The sequence below is a fragment of the Pleuronectes platessa genome, chromosome 12, assembly GCF_947347685.1.
Source record: "Pleuronectes platessa chromosome 12, fPlePla1.1, whole genome shotgun sequence".
Lineage (NCBI taxonomy): Eukaryota > Metazoa > Chordata > Actinopteri > Pleuronectiformes > Pleuronectidae > Pleuronectes > Pleuronectes platessa.
The window spans coordinates 12,084,896-12,108,006 of record NC_070637.1 but is presented as its reverse complement, the minus strand read 5'-3'; the positions used below and the strand labels follow the sequence as shown (position 1 = coordinate 12,108,006).

General features: G+C 40.8%; 1 protein-coding gene across 1 annotated transcript; it reads right to left on the bottom strand.

Annotated features, from left to right (window-relative positions):
• Positions 1–2,041: 2,041 nt before the first annotated feature.
• mertka (c-mer proto-oncogene tyrosine kinase a) lies at positions 2,042–18,800 on the bottom strand. Its single transcript, XM_053436632.1, has 19 exons — positions 18,571–18,800; positions 17,176–17,491; positions 16,982–17,082; positions 16,719–16,889; positions 12,847–12,933; positions 12,649–12,764; positions 12,375–12,564; positions 11,019–11,164; positions 7,029–7,164; positions 6,488–6,638; positions 5,933–6,021; positions 5,508–5,603; positions 5,329–5,409; positions 5,152–5,244; positions 4,937–5,055; positions 4,738–4,847; positions 4,470–4,629; positions 3,634–3,770; positions 2,042–3,100 (listed from the first exon to the last, which is right to left on the bottom strand). The coding sequence occupies exons 1-19, from the start codon at positions 18,656–18,658 to the stop codon at positions 2,662–2,664; spliced, it is 2,826 nt and encodes a 941-aa protein (XP_053292607.1). The 5' UTR covers positions 18,659–18,800; the 3' UTR covers positions 2,042–2,661.
• Positions 18,801–23,111: the final 4,311 nt, after the last annotated feature.

Here is a 23,111-nt window from a genome sequence, read left to right as displayed (position 1 = left end):
AGCCCAATGGCCCAGTCCACATTTAAATGTAAAACTTTAACCATGGAATCATATTTTGTATTCCATAGAATAGCCACCCCTCCAGCAATCCTACCTCGGACGATTCTTGTGCTGAGGTCCGTAGTGGATTCACCCGCACCATGGAAGTCAGGGTGAAGATACTTTAACAGGGCTGTTTTAGACAGGGTAAAAAGGTGCTGTTTTAAATTATCCTTGTGGTATTTTGACCAAAATATGTTACAAGGATCCCAAGGAACCATTTCAACTTGTGGTAAAATGGGCCTAATATGTCTCTGTTAAATAAAGTTTAGTTAAATCAAAGATTGTTTCATAAATCTGATTCAATTTGTGCTCATTAAAAGATAAGAGTGATGAATAGTGCTTTTTAAATAATTATTTAATTATTTTTCTGGCACAAAAGGGTGAATGAATAACAACAAACAGAAAATAAACAAATATCGGTATCGGCTATCGGCCAGATTGTTATTTTAAATATCGGTATCGGTATCGGCCAAGAATTTCCATATCGGTGCATCCCTACTGTTAACCCATTTTAACGTTTGTTGAGAATCTCGTCTCTTATCTCTAGCTTGTGATTAACTGAAGTTGTCCATAAAAGAAAATCTTTAATATCCTTCAAGGGCAATTTGATGTACAACCAGCAATCAGTGCACGACAAAAGTAAACCAATATATACAGTGTAAATAAAATACAATATAAAAACCATATAGATTAAGTAGCAGGGGAAAATTTGCTTTTAATAAATGAATTGATAAGTCAACCAACAGAAAATTACCCCGTCAACTATTTAGATATTCTCAAAACTAACTAACCCTATTTCCTGTTGTGTTTCTAATAATTATTAATGTTGGTGACATTTCCTTGATAAATGGGTGGAGGTTTTATTACCTCTGCTAAGGAGGTTATGTTTTCATCTCTGATTTGTCAGTCAACAGGTTTATGTAACAAACTACTGGACCAATAACCACACAACTTGGTAGAAGGAAGCTGCTTGGATCAGAGATGAACCTATACGGCTCTGTTGAGCTCTACTGAGTGCCAGTCCAGTGAATGAATCTGGAATCTTCTCTCAAAAAACATCCCCCCCCCCCCCCCATAGGGTTTGTTGTGTGAAGCTAATGAGGTGTTTTATAAAGATGTGATAGAAAACGTCAGACCAAGTGAATGAGAAAAAAGACAGAAAAAAAGAAGAGTTTCATTTCACTTCACAACAGTTCCTCATAGCAGCATGATGCATACAAAGAGATGTATAAAAACCTACTCATTTTGGCAGCATGGTAGGTAATTTGCTGATGTCACCACCCGTTGCTCCGTGGACAGGCAAGCCAGCATCTAAAACATCCTCCTGGATGGCTCCCTGTGTGAACAGTAAGGCGGCGGCTCGCACAGAATTTGCGCTTCCGCCTCAGGTGTGTCCCTGACGTACACGCTGCGGTGATAGACTGCGGTTAGAGTCAAAGATGATTACAAAAAAGATTAAATTATCAGGTGCACAATTCAGAAAGCGCCGCAAAGCAGGAGATGCACAGTCCACTTCTTCCACGATCTGGAGCAGCAGCTGGAGGACGAGATCAGCTTGTAGGACCTGATGAAGCGCAGGAACCAGTCATAACGTGCATGGTGAGACTGGAAACAAAGACATATTTGTAGTTTGTGGTTTCATTTCTCCTTCACCGTTATGATTCTAACTTGCTGTATGTGCTGTATGTGGCGTTCATACAGGTGACTCTGCTGCAGTGACTTTGTTAGTCCATGTTACTGGTAAGTTTCTGACAATCTACTTTACGTCTCGCCGAGGATCCCAAGTGCCTTAAAGGAAATCAATTATATCTCAAAATAAATCCCAAAACATATAGGGAGCCAATGTTAAATGGCTGAAACAGGTGTAATAGTATTAAGCATTATGAGGCGATCCCCTGAGATTTGGACAGTCTGAGGTCGTTTCAGTTTTTTTGGTTCAGGCATTAATTGAGACTGTTGCAACAATCAAAGTGCATCGCAATCAAAGCCTACACAACAGTTTCTGCATCTCTTGAACTTCAAATGGGTCTTAATTTTAATATTTTACCAACATTTCTGAGGTGACAAAAAAACGATTACATTTCAGTTTGTGCATGAATGCTGAAATGTGCTTCTTTGAAGATGACTACTTTTGTTTTCGATGCCAACTTGTAAGGCTACATCTGTAGACTTCTACTTACATTATTATTAAAGTGCATATATTAAAGGATCTCTTCCTTGGGAGCTTTTCACCAGCTCAAAAATAAGTCCCAGTTTAATCATCAAGTTTCAAATGAGTCAGGGAATTAGTCTTTTATATTTTTATAGTATAAGATCACTTTATAAATGCTCTGTACATTTCTATATTTACATAGCAACACACAATTCAGCACAGTAAACAATTTCACAGTTCTGTGCATCTTAAGCTTATCGGAACATGTGCAAGAACACGTAGACAACATTTTTAACACTGACGTACAGGTCGTCCACGTAAAGCATGAAGCTGCTTAAATAACAACACTACAGAAAGTCCAAACCAGGAGACGTTGAGGCTCTCCAAGTGTAATGAGGCAACATTTTTAGTGCTGAGGCTGCAAGGTGACAGTTTTATTACAGTTTTAATCTGCTGGGTACCGAACGTTAGAGCAGTAAAGACGTGTCACTTGAGCTGTGGTCAATCCCGGTGTCTCCGTTTGCTCGACCTAAAGCATCACTCGACAGAAGAGGAGTGTCCGCTGCAGCAGATCTCAGGGAAGGATCAGAGGAGACCACCACCACGTAGCGATCATCGCCCTTGTCTTCCTCGTCCTGCACGCTCCCGTGAATGTCCACGGTGACCACTGAATTTTCTGCAGCCCATTGGCTGCAGGCTTGGGATGAGCTGAACACGGGATGCTCTGCAGGATGTGTGTCCCCATCGAGGTCCTCTTCAGGAAAGCTGGTGTTAATATAGATGATGTCCTCCCTGCTGGAAGACTCTGGGAGCTTGTCCGTGAGCTTTTCCAACATTTCCCGCAGTTGGAGGAAGAAAGGTCGGTCCAGTGGATCGGCCCTCCAGCAGCTGTACATGATCTCATACCTACACACAGGCAAATAAAGGAAGTTACTAAATTTATACATCTTGATGCTTTTTTAAATACATGCATTAAATCCGAGCACCGCATGTGGAGGCATTCATTTCAGTTCAAAGTCAACTTATGAACACACTTTGCAAGCTGTGTGTCATGTCTCTGCTTTCCCTGCAGATGGCAATGGTGAGCAACATCTTTTTTAGACGAACCTTGTTTGCTGGCCTGGATAAAAGTCATTAAGAACTAGAAGCAGTATAGTTTTAGTTTTACTAGCCTCTCATATTGCTGTATATCAGCTGTTTATGGAAAAAACAACCTATAGGTGTGCAAGGTTAACCTTGAGGTTTGCTGCAACACAAAAGTAGGAAACTACATTCCAGGGTATTATGAAGTGCAAATTCCATAGATGCAGCTTAATCACAGACATTTAAAAAAAAAGGTTTAAACTGTAAGTACATTAAATTCAATTTTTTTTTAATTTGATTTTCAATTTCCATCCCCATTCCTGCATTTGGGCCAATGTTGAAGAGTCAACACTCACAGTTCATCCAAACAGTCTGTTGGTTGTTTCAGTCTGTGTCCTTCAACAAGGTAGTCGTATATCTCATGGTTTGGGATGCCCGGGTAGGGAGTCATGCCTCGTGTGGCGATCTCCCACATGGTAATGCCAAAAGCCCACTGCAGCACACAATATGAACTGTAGTTGACATTTCATAATTTGGAAAAGTCTCCGCATTTGTCACCTACTGTGTTCATTTAACTTCACCTTAATATATGCTGAAGGGAAATGTACACAAAAATTACAGAAACTGTTAAGAAAGTATAATCTACCGTTGTATAATCTATCTATTTGCAGTCCACTTTAATGTGGGAGAACTGTGAATGGGTTCAGCCTCTGTTTCTTAATCTTATGTCAAAGTTGTGAGAATAAACATATCAAGTACATGAATTTAAGGAAACTGGTTGTTAATCACAATGTACAACGTTAAGAGTCCTAAAATGCTAAAACTGGGAAAGAACGGGAAAGTTTTAGTGATACAACATAAGGATAAATGATGTGTGAACAACTGTCAAAACAAAATCTTTACCACGATCTTTAAAGGGAGGCTGGGTAATTAGTGTTGAGTAAATTCAGATGACATCTCTGAGTGAATGTCAGGACTAAAAGAGGTTCTGAAATCTCTCACAGCATGACAGCATGTGATGATTGAAAGAGAGAGTGAAGATGAAGGATCAGTTCTTATTTCAGTGACTCTAAACAGTTTAATAATGATTCTTGTTAAAGGAGGAGATTATAATCTGATGGATTCACACATTTCAATACTGTGAGTTCAGACTGACAGTACAGAACAGACAGGAGCAGATGGAAGTGCTTACCACATCACTCTTTATAGTAAAAACTCTGTCCGCCAGACTCTCCACTGCGATCCATTTCACAGGCATCTTGGCTATCCTGCCTTGCCTGTAATAATCTCCAGTGTAGATCTTCTTCGATAAACCAAAGTCTGCTACACACACTGTCATGTCATCACGCAGCCTAAAAGACAAACAAAGAGCAAGATGAAATCAGGTCAATTGTCCCAGAGAAGTTTCACCTTTAATCAATACGGGGCCAATACAAAATAATGTTGGATTTGCAACCTACATGCAGTTGCGAGCCGCCAGGTCACGATGTAGAAAGTTGCGTCCGCTAAGATACTCCATACCCGAAGCAATGTCATCCATAAACTTCAGGAGTGTCTGCGTGGGCAAGAACTGTGTAAAGAAATAAATACATAAGTTAACTTTCTATAGCCTGATGATAAGGTATTGTATAACTTATGTATTTCAGGCTAAAATCTTGCCATTGGGCTCTCTCCCAAGCGTGAGCGCAGCAGGAAGCTGTGCAGATCTCCGTATTTCATGAATGGCAGAATGACCATGGGCTTGGGGAAATGTCCTGATCCAACTTCCAAGCAAACAGCTACGCATGAGAAGTGAGTAAACACAGATAATGTAAGTCTGTGTAAATGAAAACAGAACAGGGCAGAGTAGTGGGGGTCGGCAGTAGCACTCCTACCAAGCAGTTTGATGACGTTAGGATGGTTGAAATCCTTCATGCAGGCCGCCTCATTCAGGAACTCTTCAATCTCTCTGGTAGAGAAGCTGTCCACTGTTTGAAGAAAGACGAGAAAGTTAAATATTTACAAGTCTACTTGGTTTAAAGTTTAGAGACAACCAAAGAGTATCAGCTCACGTTTCATCGTCTTCACAGCTACTTTTTCCGATGTTCCGTCTGGTTGCTTTAAATGTCCCTCCACCACCGAGCCAAACTCACCTGATAAATGAAACCAAACCATTGATACTCTGCAAAGCATGCGTCATATTCTGTTTGAATGTAGATATCACAGTGTGGAAAGTAATCTGGTCACTCACCCTCTCCAAGAATCTTCCCTATCGAGAGCAGGTTCCTAATGACCATCACGTCCTGAAGTTTGGCCTGGAGCTCATCGCTTACACCAAGGTTTGCAACTGCAGAAAAGTGATTTAAAAATCGGCTTAAAACAGTGTAACATAAATGTCTACATATACATGTTATTCCCCCCCACAGTTAAACTGTCTTCAGACATGAACTCAGGAGATGTCCATGTCCGATACACTCACAAAGACAATAATAGCAGGACATAGGACATGATGTATGAATTCTGCAGTAGAGATCACAACTTTTTGTTTAGAGCACATCAACACCAGCGTTGGCACTTATCAAAAAAGCTCTTAAATCTCTAATCTTAAAGGAGATATCAGTAAAATGTCTGGACTATAGTGCATGTCTGACAGAAGCTTCACATGCGAGAACATACGTGTGACTTCTATGACCGATCGATTGTAGGATCTCTGGGGTTTGTACTGGACGACAGGCTGCGGCTTTTCTCCACCTCCTAACACCTGCCTGCAGGGGGAGACAGGGAAAACAAGGAATGTTGAACAGTGAGTAAATCCTCTCACTCAAGTGTTAACGGCTCTGTAATCCCACAAAACACACATTCTGGCATTTAACCTAAGAGTTGGTCAGAGTGAGGCAGCCCTCTGAGTTGTTTCTTTCCTGAATGGGTTCAGATAGTGTTTTCCTATCTGAGCAGCAGCCTGTGACACATTCCTATCCGTTTCCTGAGAGGAAACACTGACTCACACACTTCATAACAATGAATTCCACGGAATTGAACAAGTGGTTGTAAGATGTTGCTCCAGCTGCACAGATATTACTGGTGACGAGGATCGATTAAGAGGAAACAAAGGCAGTTTATTAACAGAATTTGTTTAAGTCCTGTGCAGAGAAAATAGGTGACAAATAACAAATCTCAGTGAAGTTAATTCAATCAACACTGTGTTTGCACAGAAGACTGAAGTCAGCATACCCAAACCAAGAGTCAGAAGTCCGGTTGTGTACACAGATAACCCCCCAGAGGACGATGAGCAGGAGACAGAAGCCACACACCACTCCCAGCACGACGTACACAGAGTCTGGGACCCCGGTGTCAGGGCTGGACGATGGGTGCACGGAGGATTCTGAGACAGAAAGAAGAAACCATAAGCTTGATCAGTTTAGATAAGGTTAGATAAACAGCATTCAACAAATGGGATTTCAAAAAGCCAATACTGAAGATTACCCTGCTAAAATTTCAACAGATTCGAATTACTGTCCAGTGGTTGTATGCCTCTGCACCACATTTCATGCCAATCCATCATAGTAAAAGCCAACGGAGCAACTCACACTGCCATCCCTATAGCCACGCCAATAGTAGCCTTGTTAAAAATACAGTATAAAGCCTCCATAGGTTCTGTATCTTTGTGCAGAGCAGTGTTCTAGAATAGTACAATACATCAGCAGAAGAATGTTGCCACGTTTAAGAAGTTAACATTTCCCAGGTGAGGAGATAAATCAGCCGAGCAGCTTACTGTCTTCTGGCACAAACAGCCAGACCCGTGGGCTGACCATGCCGCTCCCTGCCTGCGTGCACGCTGCCACCTCCACACTGTAGGTTGTGTTGAATTCCTGCACAGGTACAAAGGCTGTGGTAGTGTCACTGTGGATCTGAAACGACACACAACGATAGACATCAGTTCAAATCCGTCCATAACTGTGTAGCTGTTATACTCCTGAGGATGTGGAGTTGTACACACTGCCCCTTTATCTTCTACTATATCATTTAAATGAGTCGTGATTTTATTTATCTTACAAACATATTGTGAGATTATTCTGTAAATTTGAGGGGGAAATGTTAAAGCTAATGTCTCCTTCTGATTTAACAAATTAGAAACTCTGTGTTGTCACTTACTGGAAATAAATTTTTTTTTGTAAAATCCCTGTGAACTGTAAACTGGGAATGCTCATATATAATGAAACCTACATAAAAAAGGGAAGGAGACAAACTTTCTGTAAGTTCATGTGCTGCAATGTGAGGGAGCATGTGACAGACACAGTCCTGCATTTCACAACAGAGCACGGTAGCATCTGGGTTTCCTCTCCGTTACTAATGTGCTGACACGTCCGAAGGAGAAAGCTGAACACATGATTAACGATCTGTCACGTCTGAGCCATCAAACAAAGGCAGTCGTGTGGTTGTGCGTTCTTCCAACAATCACAATAAAAAAAATAAAAACATTTTAATCAACCTAAAATTCAAGAAAAAGATAATGGCACCCCCACATAACAGTAATAATTCATGTTTCTATTTTATTCTGACTTTTAATCTTTAAGGATTTTTTAGGAGCGGACGAATTTAAGGATTTAACAAGTCATTGCCGATATTACAACGTCTTTGTACAATAATGACATCACCATCTGACTGGACGGCACTTTGGGATACTCTTGTGTTCATATTCTATTCACTCTGTAATGACTCAAGCCCATGTGCCCATCGAAAAACAACGTGGGTTGCCAGTTTTCACACCATCAACTTCCTTTGACTACTACTACAGACAGGAAGGACGGGAAATGCTCTATTGTATTGGAGACCACTAATGCAGTCACAGAGGTACGACTACGCACGGGCAGCATCATGGAACAATGCCACGCACGTTTCAAATAAACCAAAGAGCTTTTTATAATACTTAACTTTGTTGCGACTTAGAAAGTGTTTGTATAAAAAACAAAAGATCACTTCTTGGAAATTACTTTCTCTGCCTTGTTGCTTCTCGGAACGTGTGGAAAAAGTGTCGTTGTCAGACAATTAGGAAGTTGACCTCTGGGTCAGTGGGCAGGAGAAAGAGACGATCGTGTATTCCCGGACTCATTCTTCTCATATTTGTCATACAATAGTAATTGTTATGAAAAATGTTAAGAAAAAACTATTCTCTGACATAACAGAAAACTCGAAAACAACATCATGAACATGAGCATTGACAACTGTTAATTTCCCCAAATATACGATAGGAGGGGAAATATACTAATGTTGACTGTCAATCAATATAACTAGTTTCAGTTTTTTTAAACATATTTTTTGTTTGTTTGCATGTATTTATAAGAACCTGGGCAGGATAAAGAGCAGGAACCCCGTTCTGTATAATACAATATAGTTAAACAACATCACAAACAACAATATCACTACAGCCTCCAAAAAGATGATTTAACAAAAAAGGTTAGGTAAGGGAAATTTAGAAGTTTTTACCTTCTATTGTGACTGTTGTCATAACATCATCATTGTGAGTCTCAAGTACATCCAGCACATGAGATGCTATAATTAACATCCTGCGCTCTTGTTCTTTATACTTCCTCCAGGGAGGTTCTGTTTTCGGCTCTGTTTTTCTGTCTGTTTCTCTATCAATTCGCAGGATTACAAAACATCTACAGGACAGATTACCACAACACTGGGTAGAATGAGGCGATACGGGAAAAGAACCTGTTACATTTTGGTGTGGATTCCGGTCAGGGGTGGATCCAGGAATTTGTTTCCCCCATTTCTTTAACACTTCAACATAAGACATTTTTCCTTGATTTCTCAGAGATTAATTCATGGACTTTGATGAAATAAATATCAGTCCACTTAACATGCCTGTTTTTTTAGTATGTTTACTTTGTTGCAGATCCAAATGAAAATCCCGATCTAGTGAATATAAATATGGTTCTAAACAGGCACTGTTAGGCCATGGCAGAGATATCTACTCCTTGTGCTCTTAAGTTATCACATTCATGGTTTTCATAAAATTGTGTTACTCGTTACAAGTGTATCTCACTGATATCAGCTTCATTGTTAACTTTTTAAAACTTTATCAGAGATGCAGTTGCTGCTAATGCAAACTGAATATTTACTCTCCCTGTTATGTATACAGGTAGCAAATTTGACAATGCTGTTTGGATTGGTATAGTTGTACATACACTACCGTTCAAAAGTTTGGGGTCACCCAGACAGTTTCGTGTTTTCCATGAAAACTCACACTTTTATTTATCAAATGAGTTGCTAAATGAATAGAAAATATAGTCAAGAAATTGACAAGGTTAGAAATAATGATTTTTATTTGAAATATAAATTTTGTTCTTCAAATTTCACCCCACGCTTCCTGAAGCCCATCCCACAAGTTTGATGGGCTTGATGGGCACTTCTTGCGTACCATACGGTCAAGCTGCTCTAAAAACAGCTCAATGGGGTTGAGATCTGGTGACTGCGCTGGCCACTCCATTACAGACAGCTTACCAGCTGCCTGCTTCTTCCCTAAATAGTTCTTGCATAATTTGGAGGTGTGCTTTGGGTCAGTGTCCTGTTGTAGGAGGAAATTGGCTCCAATCAAGCGCTGTCCACAGAGTATGGCATGGCGTTGCAAAATGGAGTTATAGCCTTCCTTATTTAAAATCCCTTCTACCTTGTACAAATCTCCCACTTTACTAGCACCAAAGCAGCCCCAGACCATCACATGAACTCCACCATGCTTGACAGATGGCGTTAGGCACTCTTCCAGCATCTTTTGTAATCCAAACACCTCAAACCTTGATTCGTCTGTCCATAACACTTTTTTCCAATCTTCCTCTGACCAATGTCTGTGTTCTTTTGCTCACATCAATCTTTTCTTTTTATTAGCCAGTCTCAGATATGGCTTTTTCTTTGCAACTCTGCCTATAAGGCCAGCATCCCGGAGTCGCCTCTTCACTGTAGACGTTGACACTGGCGTTTTGCAGGTACCATTTAAAGAAGCTGCCAGTTGAAGACCTGTGAGGCGTCTATTTCTCAAACTAGAGACTCTCATATAAATACTTGTCTTCTTGCTGAGTTGTGCACCGGGGCCTCCCACTTCTCTTTCCACTCTGGATAGAGCCTGTTTTTGCTGTTCTCTGAAGGGAGTAGTTCACACTGTTTCCAGTTTCTTCGAAATTTCTCGCATTGAATAGCCTTCATTTCTAAGAACAAGAAAAGGCTGGCCAGTTTCACATGGAAGTTATTTTTTTCTGGCCATTTTGAGAGTATGATGGAACCCACAACTGTGATGCTCCAGATACTCAACTAGCTCAAAGGAAGGCCAGTTTTATAGCTTCTCTCACCAGCAAAACAGTTTTCAGCTGTGCTAACATAACTGCACAAGGGCTTTCAAGGGTTTTCAAATCATCCATTAGTCTTCTAAGGCGATTAGCAAACAAAATGTGCCATTAGAACACTGGAGAGATAGTTGCTGGAAATGGGCCTCTATACACATATGTATATGTTTCTTTAAAAACCAGCCGTTTCCACCTAGAATAGTCATTTCCCACATTAACAATGTATAGAGTGTATTTCTGATTAATTTAATGTTATCTTCATTGAAAAAAACAGTGCTTTTCTTTGAAAAATAAAGACATTTCTAAGTGACCCCAAACTTTCGAACGGTAGTGTATATGTTTGTATGTATGTATACATGTATGCAAGTATGCATTTTTATTTTGTACATTGGGACTGCTCCATTAATCAGTTGCTGACTCACCTTTTTCTCTTGCATGCCGTGTCTGAGAATGACATCGTAACCACGCAGGATGCCATTTATCTTATCATCTGGCGGAGGCTTCCACCTGATCACCAGCCATGATTCGTTCAGCTGTATGGTGAGGTTTCGGGGATAAACCGATGGCACTGAGAATGTGACAAGAAATGCAAAACAGGTGGATTTAAGAAAGACTTCAAAGGAATGCCAACCAATAAAACAAAATGCAAAAGACAAACTAAAACTGGGCCTCAATTGGAATCTATGATTACAGTTTGGAATGTACTTATTTCCTGGCAGAGTGAATCAAATCTTTCGACCAAAACGTCCCCTGTGATGACTCAAGGAAGGAAATTGAAAGCTGTTCCACCCAGAAAGAACCTTGTGTTTTCTCAGGGAGACCACTCCTATTTCCTATGTGACCCCCTCAGGAAAACAAAAGAGATTCAGTGGATACGACTTTCTTCTGAAGGGGATTGACCTACAGGAGTAGAGCAGGTAATTGTGCAACTTCCGTAAATTCCACTTATTATAGGCTGCTACTGCAGGGAGGCTTACTCCAAGAACTTTTTGCTTGGAAAAGTCGTAGGACTAATTACATAGTGTCAGTTCTCTGAAACCCAAACAGGGCTCTGCAGTAATGAGAGGGAGGCAGGAGCATAACATGGGAGATTATTCTTGACGGTGAATAGATAGATGGTGATGTGACCATGGATCGTTTCCCACTGATTCAACCCTGTATCTATTGTAACTGCACTCTGCAGGTTTATCTCCATTGGCAGATCTAGGATTTTTCAGGGACCATAAAGGAGCCACAATTTACACAGAGGAGGCAATTATATGTCCAACATCCATGCACAATCTCTGATTCAGTAAGGTGCACATTTAACCCATTCCCTATTTACCGTTAGCTCTGAAGCTTTAGCTAAAGCTCACATCATTGAATATATTTTTTTACTTGTATAAGCACATTGCGCTTTGAACATTTAAAAAAATCGTAGGACATTGTCATATTTATTGTTTGTAATGGGCAAATATTTTTTATGAAGACTACTGACAGGACAGGGGCACTTCAGGCTACATCCCCACTACTAGATTTTCATTTGGAAAGGCATCAAGTCTGCTTGGGATACACCTGGTGTCCACACTACTCCATAGTCACTAAAATGAAGACGTTCCCATTTTAGGTTGAAAACTCCTTTAACAGCCGCTTGCTGATTGAGTCTCTATGGTCATGACGCAGCCATCATCAGGTTTTCATCACCTGCATACCTATAGAACATTAGTGGCCATGTGATGTACGTTTTCAGGGGGTGTTAGTATGGTCGGGTAGTATTGTTCCATGGTTCCTGAACCCACCTCCCTCTGTGGTGTTGCTCTGGATCCACCTGCTGACAGGAGACACTCCAACCTCATTGCTGCAGGACACACTCATGTTGTACGGCGTCAAAGCCTGTAGCCCAGGGATTTCCGACTGGAATGGCGGCACTGTGACGTTGACGAACCTGGTGGTCATCACCTCCCCCTTCCGCCGACTCACCTCTTTAACCTTTAGACAAAGCAAAGAACACGAGGATCAGTGGGAGAACATACCAAAAAATGGCCGCGCTGCTTGTGCAGATGTGGGTCTTACCCTGATGTGGCATTTGGTGAGCGGAGAGTAACCATCGTGACCAGGACTCCAGCTCAACAGCAACTTATTGGACCGGATTTCCAACACAGTCACGTTATACACAGGACTGGGAAGCTCTACAAAGCAACATGAAAAGCCTCATTTATAAAAGGAGGTCAGCTTGGGATGTGTAAAAGCCTCGTGAGGAGAAGGTTTTACCTTTAATGTGGATATTGGCTTCTCTGGAGGTGGTGACGCCCTTCGCGTTGTACGCTTCACAGCTGAACTGAGTGTACTTGTCCACACCTGCAATGGACATATCAGAGAGGACAATATAGACCTTCAATGTTGTTTCAATTCGGAACAACTAATTCTCGAGGTCGCGATAGGACTTCATGTTTTGGCAGATGAACCTTCACGTCAGCTGTTATTTTACATTTCACACTGCGGAGAAAAAGTCAAGAAGACACAATCTTCTGCGGCTCTGCATCTGGTACAATCTCACTAACTAACTCGTTTCAAAAAGTGCTATGTCAGCCGCAACAGCAAAGCGAGACATGGGATGACTCATTTCTTCATTTTACCTCAACAGGTCACACAGCACAGCCTAATATACAGTGAGCCCAAACTGAGTCTCTGCAGTGTGTGATGTACCGTCATAACAATCCTTTTGCGCCGTCTCTTTCCGTGGACACACAATTCCCGTCTTTCAGCGGCCACAGATCTGCCCAGTTAGGATGGGACTGGGACAGCTGCTGAATAATGTCCCTTTTGTGCTCTGTTTTCTAGTGTCTCTGTCTCGGAAAAACCTTTCCACAAAGCTAAACGCAGCGCGGCCTGAGAGATAGGATGGGAACCGACGTTGTTTTACTTACGTTCTGCAGAATAAGAAATCCTCATGAGTTTGATACCACTAGTATCATCAGTTTGCCTTCCTCTGGTCGGGTGCGCTTTTAACTCCAGACACTGAACATTTGTCTGTTTGTACAAAGTTTGAGCCTTACTGAAAACTCATCAGATTGAATCAATTATAACAATTTGGTTGGTATAAAATAAATATGAATATATTTTTCAAGTTCTGTCGATTCTAAATTTGTCAAACTGTGCACATGCACTGACCACACACAGTAGCTCATTTCAAATAGCAAGGCAAACAGATGGCTGGGTCTCAGTGGGAACTGAGCAGGTTTGTCACTCGTCCCAAATGAAAGCTGCCTTTCTTATATAATTTCAACAACCGCAAAGGCACATGAGGAAAACTGGCAAGCAAGTTTTGACAATTCACCTCCCCCAAACGGGTTGCGACATTGCTGCATATAGCTTGTTGTTTCCTTTTTGTGGCTGTGCCACGCATTATTGTTTCCTGTGGTGAAGCATAACGCGCTGCCCATACGTTTGAGATCAGTCGCGTTAAATATGGCCAATAGTCCACTTCTCAGAGACCTGCATTCATCAATATAAGAAATCTTCCTTATGTGGTCTCAAGCTCATGGCTCATTTCAGACACAAACTCTTTTGAAGTTATACATATTATTTGGAAAAGGAAAATAACAAAGTTCAAGATCTACCTTTTCTGCTTAAACGATACTTTGCAAGTATATATCAACAAAATACAACAACGACAGATAGGGAAAAATAAATGAAATAAAATAAAAATGTAATTGTTGGGTCTGCATCTCATATGCAAATGATGGAAGGGTTCAGTAAATGCAGAGTAGCGAATGAGCTGGAACAACCAAATGTATAATGTGGACGTCCTGCAGCGTAGATCCAGCAGCCTGTAATTATCAGGTTTGGGAGGGCTACAGCTCACTCAGCTGCCTGGCATGTCTATCTTAGTTTTCCATTTATATTTTTGGCCAGTAAATATAGTCACAGTTTAGTCCGTCACGTTACAACTCAGCCTACGATGTCTTCCCTTTTCTCCATCTGTGTTTTTTGTTTGGATTTTCAATAGTGAGGTGCCAAACCTGCGCTCACCTCAACTTCTGTCCTCCAGAGACAAACTTTCTTTAGAGACAGACTCTCTTTAGTGAACACATAATATCCGGATTTGAAGCTTTATGCACGATAAATGCATGAATCCTTAAATAAAGCCACCGTCCTATAACACAACAAAAACACTAATAATATTGTGGTTTCCAGCCTTAATCCTAAACAAGGGCCCTGGATTCATAGTATGCATGAGACGAGTATGCAGCAGAGTGGGTTTACACGGTTTTATTGTGCCAATGTTTGGTGGCGCTCAGAGCTCTGGTAGCCTGCAGGATGCCAGCCTCTGTGTCCAGGCCCCTCCCTGTTGGCCAGTGGGCTGTTCAGTGAATGGGGTCTTTGTCCGTGGGGTCAACCCCCGAACAGGCTCACTGTGCAGCCTTCCTTCTTCACGCCAGGCCCAGGTCCTTGCACATGCAGGACCAAAGCAGAGTTCTGAACCTTTACCCTCTTGGCTTTGGGCAGTGTCACCACTAAAGGACTACTGCAGCAGCGCTTGTAGCCTGCGGCGGGCTGGACATGAAGGGTTAGAGCCCAGAGAGCAGGAGGGTTACGCTTCTAATAACAAATGTTTGCTTTCAAGAAGAGGCCATGAAGGGGGAGTTCACTTGAAATCAACATTTTGGTAACTTTGCTTCTACTTCCTCAAAGGTTAATGCTATATCATTTCAAGAAAATGCCACGTTCACTTTAGAGTATAACATGATAAAAAAAAACTTAAATCTGAACTGATGTTATAAAACTAGTGTGGACTTTTTCTTGCAGTATATTCAGGAGTGTTTCACGTGACTTTGGGGACCCCAGGAAAGAGGGACCGGGTTTTAAATCAGACAAATCAAACCAATCATTCTAGTCTACAAAAAGCTTTTGATAGAGAGTCATTGCACTCACTGATAAATATCAGTCCCATAGGCATGCTGATACTTTCCTTATCCATGAATTATTCTTTGAGAAATTAACAAAGTTGAAGTAAGTGAGAAAAAAATCGGGATTTGCTCAGAAATGTCACCCAATCCTTCCATCAAATTCCAATATAATCCGTCCAGTAGATATTGTGTAATCCTGGTAACAAACAAACAAACACGTTTTTTCCGCGTGTCACATAAAATAATCTCTGACAGTGAGTGAATGACCTCTGTTAACCATTCAGCGGTTAGGCAGGAGGCCTCCCTGACAATGGTGAAAAATGCTACTGCAGTAACCAGGGTACAGACGCTGAGGCAGCAGAGTTGAGGCAGAATAGAAACCACCAACGGAGCTGAGTAAGACCACCTCCTCGCTTTGTCAACACTATCATAGAGCCAGACGTCGCTTAATCTCTGCTGATAAAAGTCTCTACATTCAAGTGCGGAGGAACCAAAGAGAAAGCACTTAATTGGTTAATAAGCTGCAGCACTTTGTCATTTCCACTACAAAATTTTACACAACACAGTTCCTCGAGTAAAAATTTTTTTTCTCCAACAAATATAAAGTTTGGTCAAAAAGAAGATTCACAGATGGATGAGACTTTAATGGACCTTTTCTTTTTTTTCCTCTGCCATGGACAGATATCAAGAAACTAAGTGGAAGGTCAGGTACAGGTCAGGGATGAACATGTTAAATTTTGATCCACATCGGGGGGAAATCCAGATTCTGAAATCCAGACTGCCGGGAGTCCGAAAATATCACATTTACAGGGATGTGAGGTTGTGTGACCTTGTGCTTTAAACCTTTGGCCACCAAAATGTAGTCAGTTCATGTTTGAGATATCCTGTTACTGGAATGGGATGGACAACTCTGAAAACATAATCACTCGAGTAGCATGGAGGCAAACCCACCAACAGGCAAACAGACATCGGTCTCATTCTTATCATTACATTTCTATTTCCTTCAGAGGTCCTCACTAACTCAGGAGGAACAGGAAACAAGGGGGAAGCAGTGAACAATGCAGACAGGAAATTAGGACTTCATCGACTATAATAAGCACTTGATGTCCAAACTAAGAATAAAGTTGTGAGAGGGGCTCGACAGTAATACCGAATGTGTAAACCGATTTTTTTCCTACGCAGTGAGATAACCTGTGAGAGAGAGATGAGGAAAGGTGGTTGTTGGTGTCTCACCTGAAACAGAGTAGCTGATGGATGAGTTATGGAAGTCACTATCAGGTAATCCATCACGGAGCCAGCGGATCCGAACAGGGTCCGGGGGTCCCACTGCCTCACACGACAGCGTGAACGGCGCGTCTTTTGTTATGTTCCTGTCCTCGGGTTGATGGATAAATGTCGGTAGACCTGCGGACAGATGTCAGCGGCGGTAAAGCATCAGGAAAGAATGAGGGAGAAGAACAAGCTCCCAACGATGTCGATGTCATGTTAAAACTCACCGTTCACCTCCACGACGATTGGCTGAGACTCCACCAGCGTGCTGCCGATGCTCAGCCGGCAGCGATACGCCCCAGCATCGGTTCTCTGCACAGAGTTGATGCTGTAACACAAAACACGAGGACACATCGTTCTATAAACACAGCCTTACATATACATGCACTTTAAAAAAATGTATCCATCAGGCTTCTTGTACCTGACAGTGGACAGGAGAGTCGTGAACCCATCCGTGACAGTCTGGAGCTCGTTGATCACCACCTGAGCGTTTGCTGCCAGGTCCTGGCCGTTCCTCACCCAGTAGATGGTGGGCTCCACCCGGGCGTCAGGGATGTTGATGGAGCAGTTGAACTTGGATTCGTGGCCCTCCGACAGCTGGATGGAGCGGATGGTGGGTTTGAAATGCAGCTGTCGGAGCTGATCAGGGCTCAGATACAACCTGGAGACTCTGCCTGCTATCACAACAGGCTCAGAGGTCCTGATTGGTCGGTGAACCCGGTTCCTTGATTGTTGAGCTGTTTGTAGAGGAGGACGTTAGGTTTTATTATAATAACATCGAAAGACAAGAATATATGAGAAACAAATAAGGGGTTCTTTAAAAGCAAATAAAAAACAAAAATCACTAAATAACTTAAAAAATATACAAAACAAATCGATAAATTACAAACCTTAATTTAAAATATTATAAAAAATATATAGTCTAATTAATATCATATAGGAATCAAGTCGGTACACTAGCCACACTAATATAGCCATTTTAATTTTACAGTAAGAGTGCATTGGTTTATTCATTTTCACTCTCCAAAGAGAACCTCAATGGATTTTTTTTACACAAATATGTCGAAACAGATTATTTTAATTTTTTTTGCCTTTCTGAGGATCAAAGATTTCACATCCAAAGAGACTAGAGATATTAAGTTCATGACTGAAAATTAAGGAAACTATACTAAGTAGCATTCAAAGATCATGAGTATGGTCAGTTACTATCAGATTTAGACCTTAAACTTGTTATTTTCACTTGTCAATTATTCAGTCAAAAATTGTGAATGTTATTGTTAAATGAATTTGTGTTTTATTCATATATAATTTTTTTCTGTGAATATTATAAACATCTGAAAATCTTACATTTGAGAAACTGGAACTAGTTGATTTCTAGTAAATTTATACAAAAAATAACTTAAATGCTTGACTTGTTATCAAATATGATGGATACGTTTTCTGTGGTTCACCAATTAATAAAATAATTGACTAATTAATTCAAAAACAAAATCTGTGAGATTATGCCACAAAATAAAAAACAGTCAATCCACTGAATGATTGTGAATGTTCAGCATTTGTCACCACTGCTGTCTGTAGGTGAATACATCACATTTTATAACTGTCAAAGAAGTTACCGTAACATACACGTCAGGACTTAATTTGTTTTTCAGATGTTTTTGTTTAAGGCTTTCTGCAAATGAATCGTATATAAATTCAAATTGATCTGTTCCAGCTGCAGATATATTCTCCCTGCTGCTACTGAAACTCGCGTAAAGACTTGAAATCTCACACAAAATAACAAACATTCAACCCCTGCAAAAAACAAACAACTGACCGCAGGCAGGACTCCACACGAGAATGGCCACTATGGTCGACGTAGAGAGAAAAAGTCCAAACCAGCCTTGAGTTGGATTCTGTGCCATGACCCGAGCTGAGCTGATCTCTCCTCGCCGCTGCGCTCTGGCGCGCAACCGTCTCCAAACGTCCACCTCGTCTTTTTAAATTCCCAGCGGATAAAACTTTGATGCAGCCTGAACACTGACCGACATCACGCACTGTCGAGGCTTCTGTGCGGGGAGTTGTTGACCCACGATCCCTTTCAGCGGGAGAGGAGGGAGGGGAAACAGTTTAAAGCCCACCTTTCCCGACGCGTCAGGATCCGATGGAGGAGGCGGGACTCAGAGTGAGGAATTTGGCGAAAGACTAAAGGAACCCACAAAAACACGGCAGTAAAATAACAGTTGCACACATTCAACACAACTCTCACAGCTTCACTTGACTTTGTGTGTTTTTATCGTCTTAACTTTCTGTTTGTTCTATCTTTGAAACAAAGGAAACCCTACGACACAAATATGATCTTATAAAAAGCGTTACGCACAAACATGCAGCCTACTGACACATATAATTATTGTTTTTTTTTTTCAAAATAACATTCAGGAGAAATACCAATCCGATGCAGCAGAGTAAATCTGTGCAATTCCGCCACCACGTGGTCGAGTCTGGTTTGAGCTTTGCCATAGTGATCATGGCCAAAATCTGAACAAAACAAACCTTTTTATTTGACATAAATTAACAGCAAGTCTGGAATTAGATTTCCTTAATTTGACTTTTTAGTATATTTTATTTTTAAATAAATTGCACTTTTAGCTTCATGCAAGTGAACAGCTCTTTTACTTTGTTTTATTGTATTGTTGTGTATGTGCATATTTGTCAGAACATGTCTGTATCTTGTCTTCTTTTACTTGTATTGTAAATGATGGTCATGGAAGCGTTTTGTTTCCACTGTATAACCACTTAGAGATGATGGAGATGATCACTCATTGATTTCCACCTTGCTTTTGATGCAGCAGCTCATGGCACTCATGAGCATCCTTTCTGAAAAGCCTTGGTGAAGATGGCGTGGAGGAAAGGGTTGGCATGCACAGGACTTGATGGGAGAAAAGTCCTTGGAGAAATGGAATTAAAATAATGCAGACTCTTGATATGTCGGACATGCAAAAACGTGTGTGGGATACTATAGTAGTTCTCATGTTGTAGATATGTTTCGAAATAAGCAGGATAGAAAATTATCTGAATAAAGTCCCCACCACCCAATGTCAGCTGGGATTGGCTCCCCCTGACTGAACCAACAACACCAGGGCCGACTCCGGCCCCTGTGGGGGTGACTTTGTGAGAGCTGTTACTGAAACGTCCCTGAATAATAACAGAGTGCACGCTCAAGAATATGATGCTGCAGCAGTCATATGGAAAGGGGGGTGTACACGCCTGTTTGTGAGCATTATGCAGCAGAGTCTGTCAAAATGACCCTATCCACTCTTTTAATGTAAAGAATGTCTACGATTTGTAAGTTCTATTTGACAAACATCTCCCGTCTTCCTGTTTCAAATAAATCAAAGTAAATAAATGTCACATTAAGTGGTTCCCGAGAGGTTTTAGGAATATCACTTAGACTCCAGGGCCCGTGGCTCATTTGAAAGCATCGCTGCAGATCACTCTGAGGTTTGGGTTGTTCTTTAACAATCTAAAGAATGAAGGGGAGGGGAAGAAACTTTAACGATGCAAGAGGAGACACGACTGAAATTATTTATTTTGGGGGGAAAATGTAATGTGGGAAAATGTAGTTTATCTATCTTTGTCCCATTGAAGGAGTGTTCTTGTATTTCTGTGATCCCCTTGTTATACAGCTTCTTGGAATCAGTCACAAGGGCTCAATAAATGTGCATAATAAAATAAACATTAATTTTCTTAAAGGCTTCTCTTGAATCACTTACATTGTAATGTATTCTTTAGTCAAACCAATGAAAGCGTTTTGGAGATATTTCCAGTAGATGCAGGTTGTCACAGATATCCCTGCAGTAGCAGACAAATTAACGCAATGTTAAAGATTTCTATTTTGTATTTTTCGCGACCTAGGCAACAGATTTACTTGCAAGATGAACTCTGACTCAAGAGAATGGATAGAGGTGATGTCAGGTAAAACTGTGATCCCATTGTTTGATATGCTCCTATTAAAGGGACAAAGAAATTTGTTTCCCCTTCAATGAAAACCAAATGGAAATGATTTGCTTTAGCTGTGTTTAATACAATGAGAAAATGTTCTTTGTGTTTGTAGAAGAGAAAAAATATCTGTACATGTTGACAATCAGATTCACACCTTTTAAATCCAAAAATGTAATATACAGTGTATATAAAAAGTCTACACACCCCTGTTAAAATGCAAGGTTTTTGTGATGTGATTTTTTATTTTTCCCCCTAAAAGATTTCAGTTTGTTTTTCAATTGAATTGTTCATGTTAAAGGTCACATTAAAGGTGAAAAAAGTTCAGACAGGATTTATCTTTGTCTCATTTGTTTACATCACAAAAACCTTGCATTTTAACAGGGGTGTGTAGACTTTTTATATCCACTGTAAATTCAGTTTGAGTCATCTCTCAAAGGTAATGTAGCTTGGGGTAGATTGTTAAAGGTCTCTCTGCCAATCTGCATCAGGCTCCTTGTGTTCTGGATTGAGCTGCAAGGCAAAATAAAAACATCAGTCAACAATAATCATAGTTTTAGTTATATCACATAATCAAAGGAGAGACTTACATTTCTGAGACATTGGTTGTTAAAGGCTAATGTCTCGATGGTCTCCAGAGTTACGCTCTGAGCAATCTCACTGAGTGCACAGCAGAAACAAGAAACGTTTAGAGCATCAGAACATTTAAACATTAAAGTCAGAGACAGGGTTAGGGTTAGGGTCAGAGCTGGTCAGTGCGCCTGTGTCCCTAGAATAATATCACGGCCAGGAACAAGCTCACTGGCGGAGATGTATGCATTGTTGCTGCTGTCTGGAAAACGTCCACTTTACTGCAACTGGATGTTTCCACGGAGGACTGTGCGTTTAGATGTGTGGCTCTCCCCTGCAGCCTCTCTGGCTCTTTGTGGCTGCAGCAGATCTGTCTCTGCCACCTTCTTATCAACTGACAGCAAAGTGAGGAGCACTTAAAAGAAAAGCCAGATGTTGCAAGGAGCTGTTTTGGTCATTTGGTAGTCGAATATGATTTCTAGCCAAATCTGCAGGTGTTATGCTGTTTTATAAAAGGCAGTGACGACATTGCATTTATTACATGAGTGAACAGAAGTGCATAGAAGTATGTCTGAGCAGTGGCAGTAATCAGTCTCAGGTATCCAGCCCTGGATTAGGCCTGGTCACATTGAGTCTGGATTTTCAAAAACCTGGACGGCTCAGTCTGATGATTCTTAGTCCTGACAATGGTTAAGCACAGTGGCACAGCAACAAAAAAAATGATAATTATCAGAAACAATACAGAAAAGGATATGAACTACTGTTTCTTCATTTAAAAAGCTTCAGTGACAAAAAGGCGAATATGACCATGACAAGTCACATCACATCATAGGGTTTGTAAAGTGAGAATAATCTGAGTTCATCTTGAAATTTAGACTTTCCCGTTGATTTCTTGATCAACTGAACGCCCTCATCCCCACTTGAATGTGACATCTGGACTATTCATATATGTGCATACCTTGATGGCACAGTTTATATTTACATGGGTTTCTTAAGGTGTTGCAAAGCTGAACTGAACTAAGGTTGACTCAAACTTGACTGATAGTAAAATTAAAGGCAGAACTGGGATATGTCCCAAACGCCTCTTATCTGAGGGACATAATCTGCTTGTAAAGTCAGGGACCATTTAGTTGTATAAAAATGCAGTTTTATTGGAGGGATACATTTTATAGAGATGTAATATGTTTCTCTCTATTGGCAGGTTGAGTCAAAAGATCCAAGGGGATAATATTTGCATATTCCCGTGTGGTGCTATCTTAATATATTTGACTATTGTGACTACATGTGTTCCCCGATAACTTAATGAGGTGTTATGAAGGAAAACTGGGACCAGAATTGTGCAAAAAAGTGATTATATGTCATTTTCAATATCAAGTATCACTTGTGATTTTTTGGACTAACCAGCATCCTCCTCTACTGGCAAAGGATTTTATTGTGTGTTTTCAGTTCTACCCTTTCCTCCTAACCCTAACCCTAATCCTTCCTCCTGATTGTGTTGGCTCACTCTTGTGTCAGTAAGAACTCTGTGTTTAAGGCTAATTAAAACAAAGACTTCTTCGGGCATACACATAAAAAGCTGCAAGTTTGTATGTGTATGCCCCCCCCCCTCGCTGTATCTTGTGTGGTTCCCGTTATCCTGCTGAATTATTCAGCCCGTATCTTTCAACATAAAAACGATATTGTTGAACTATTTGTGGCAAAAAAGAGTGACACTATTTGTATGGACAAAATGATGTTTGGAATAAGCTGGAACAATCCAGAAAACCATGAATGGTCATGTCAGGAGAACGTACTGTAGTTTAGTACCCT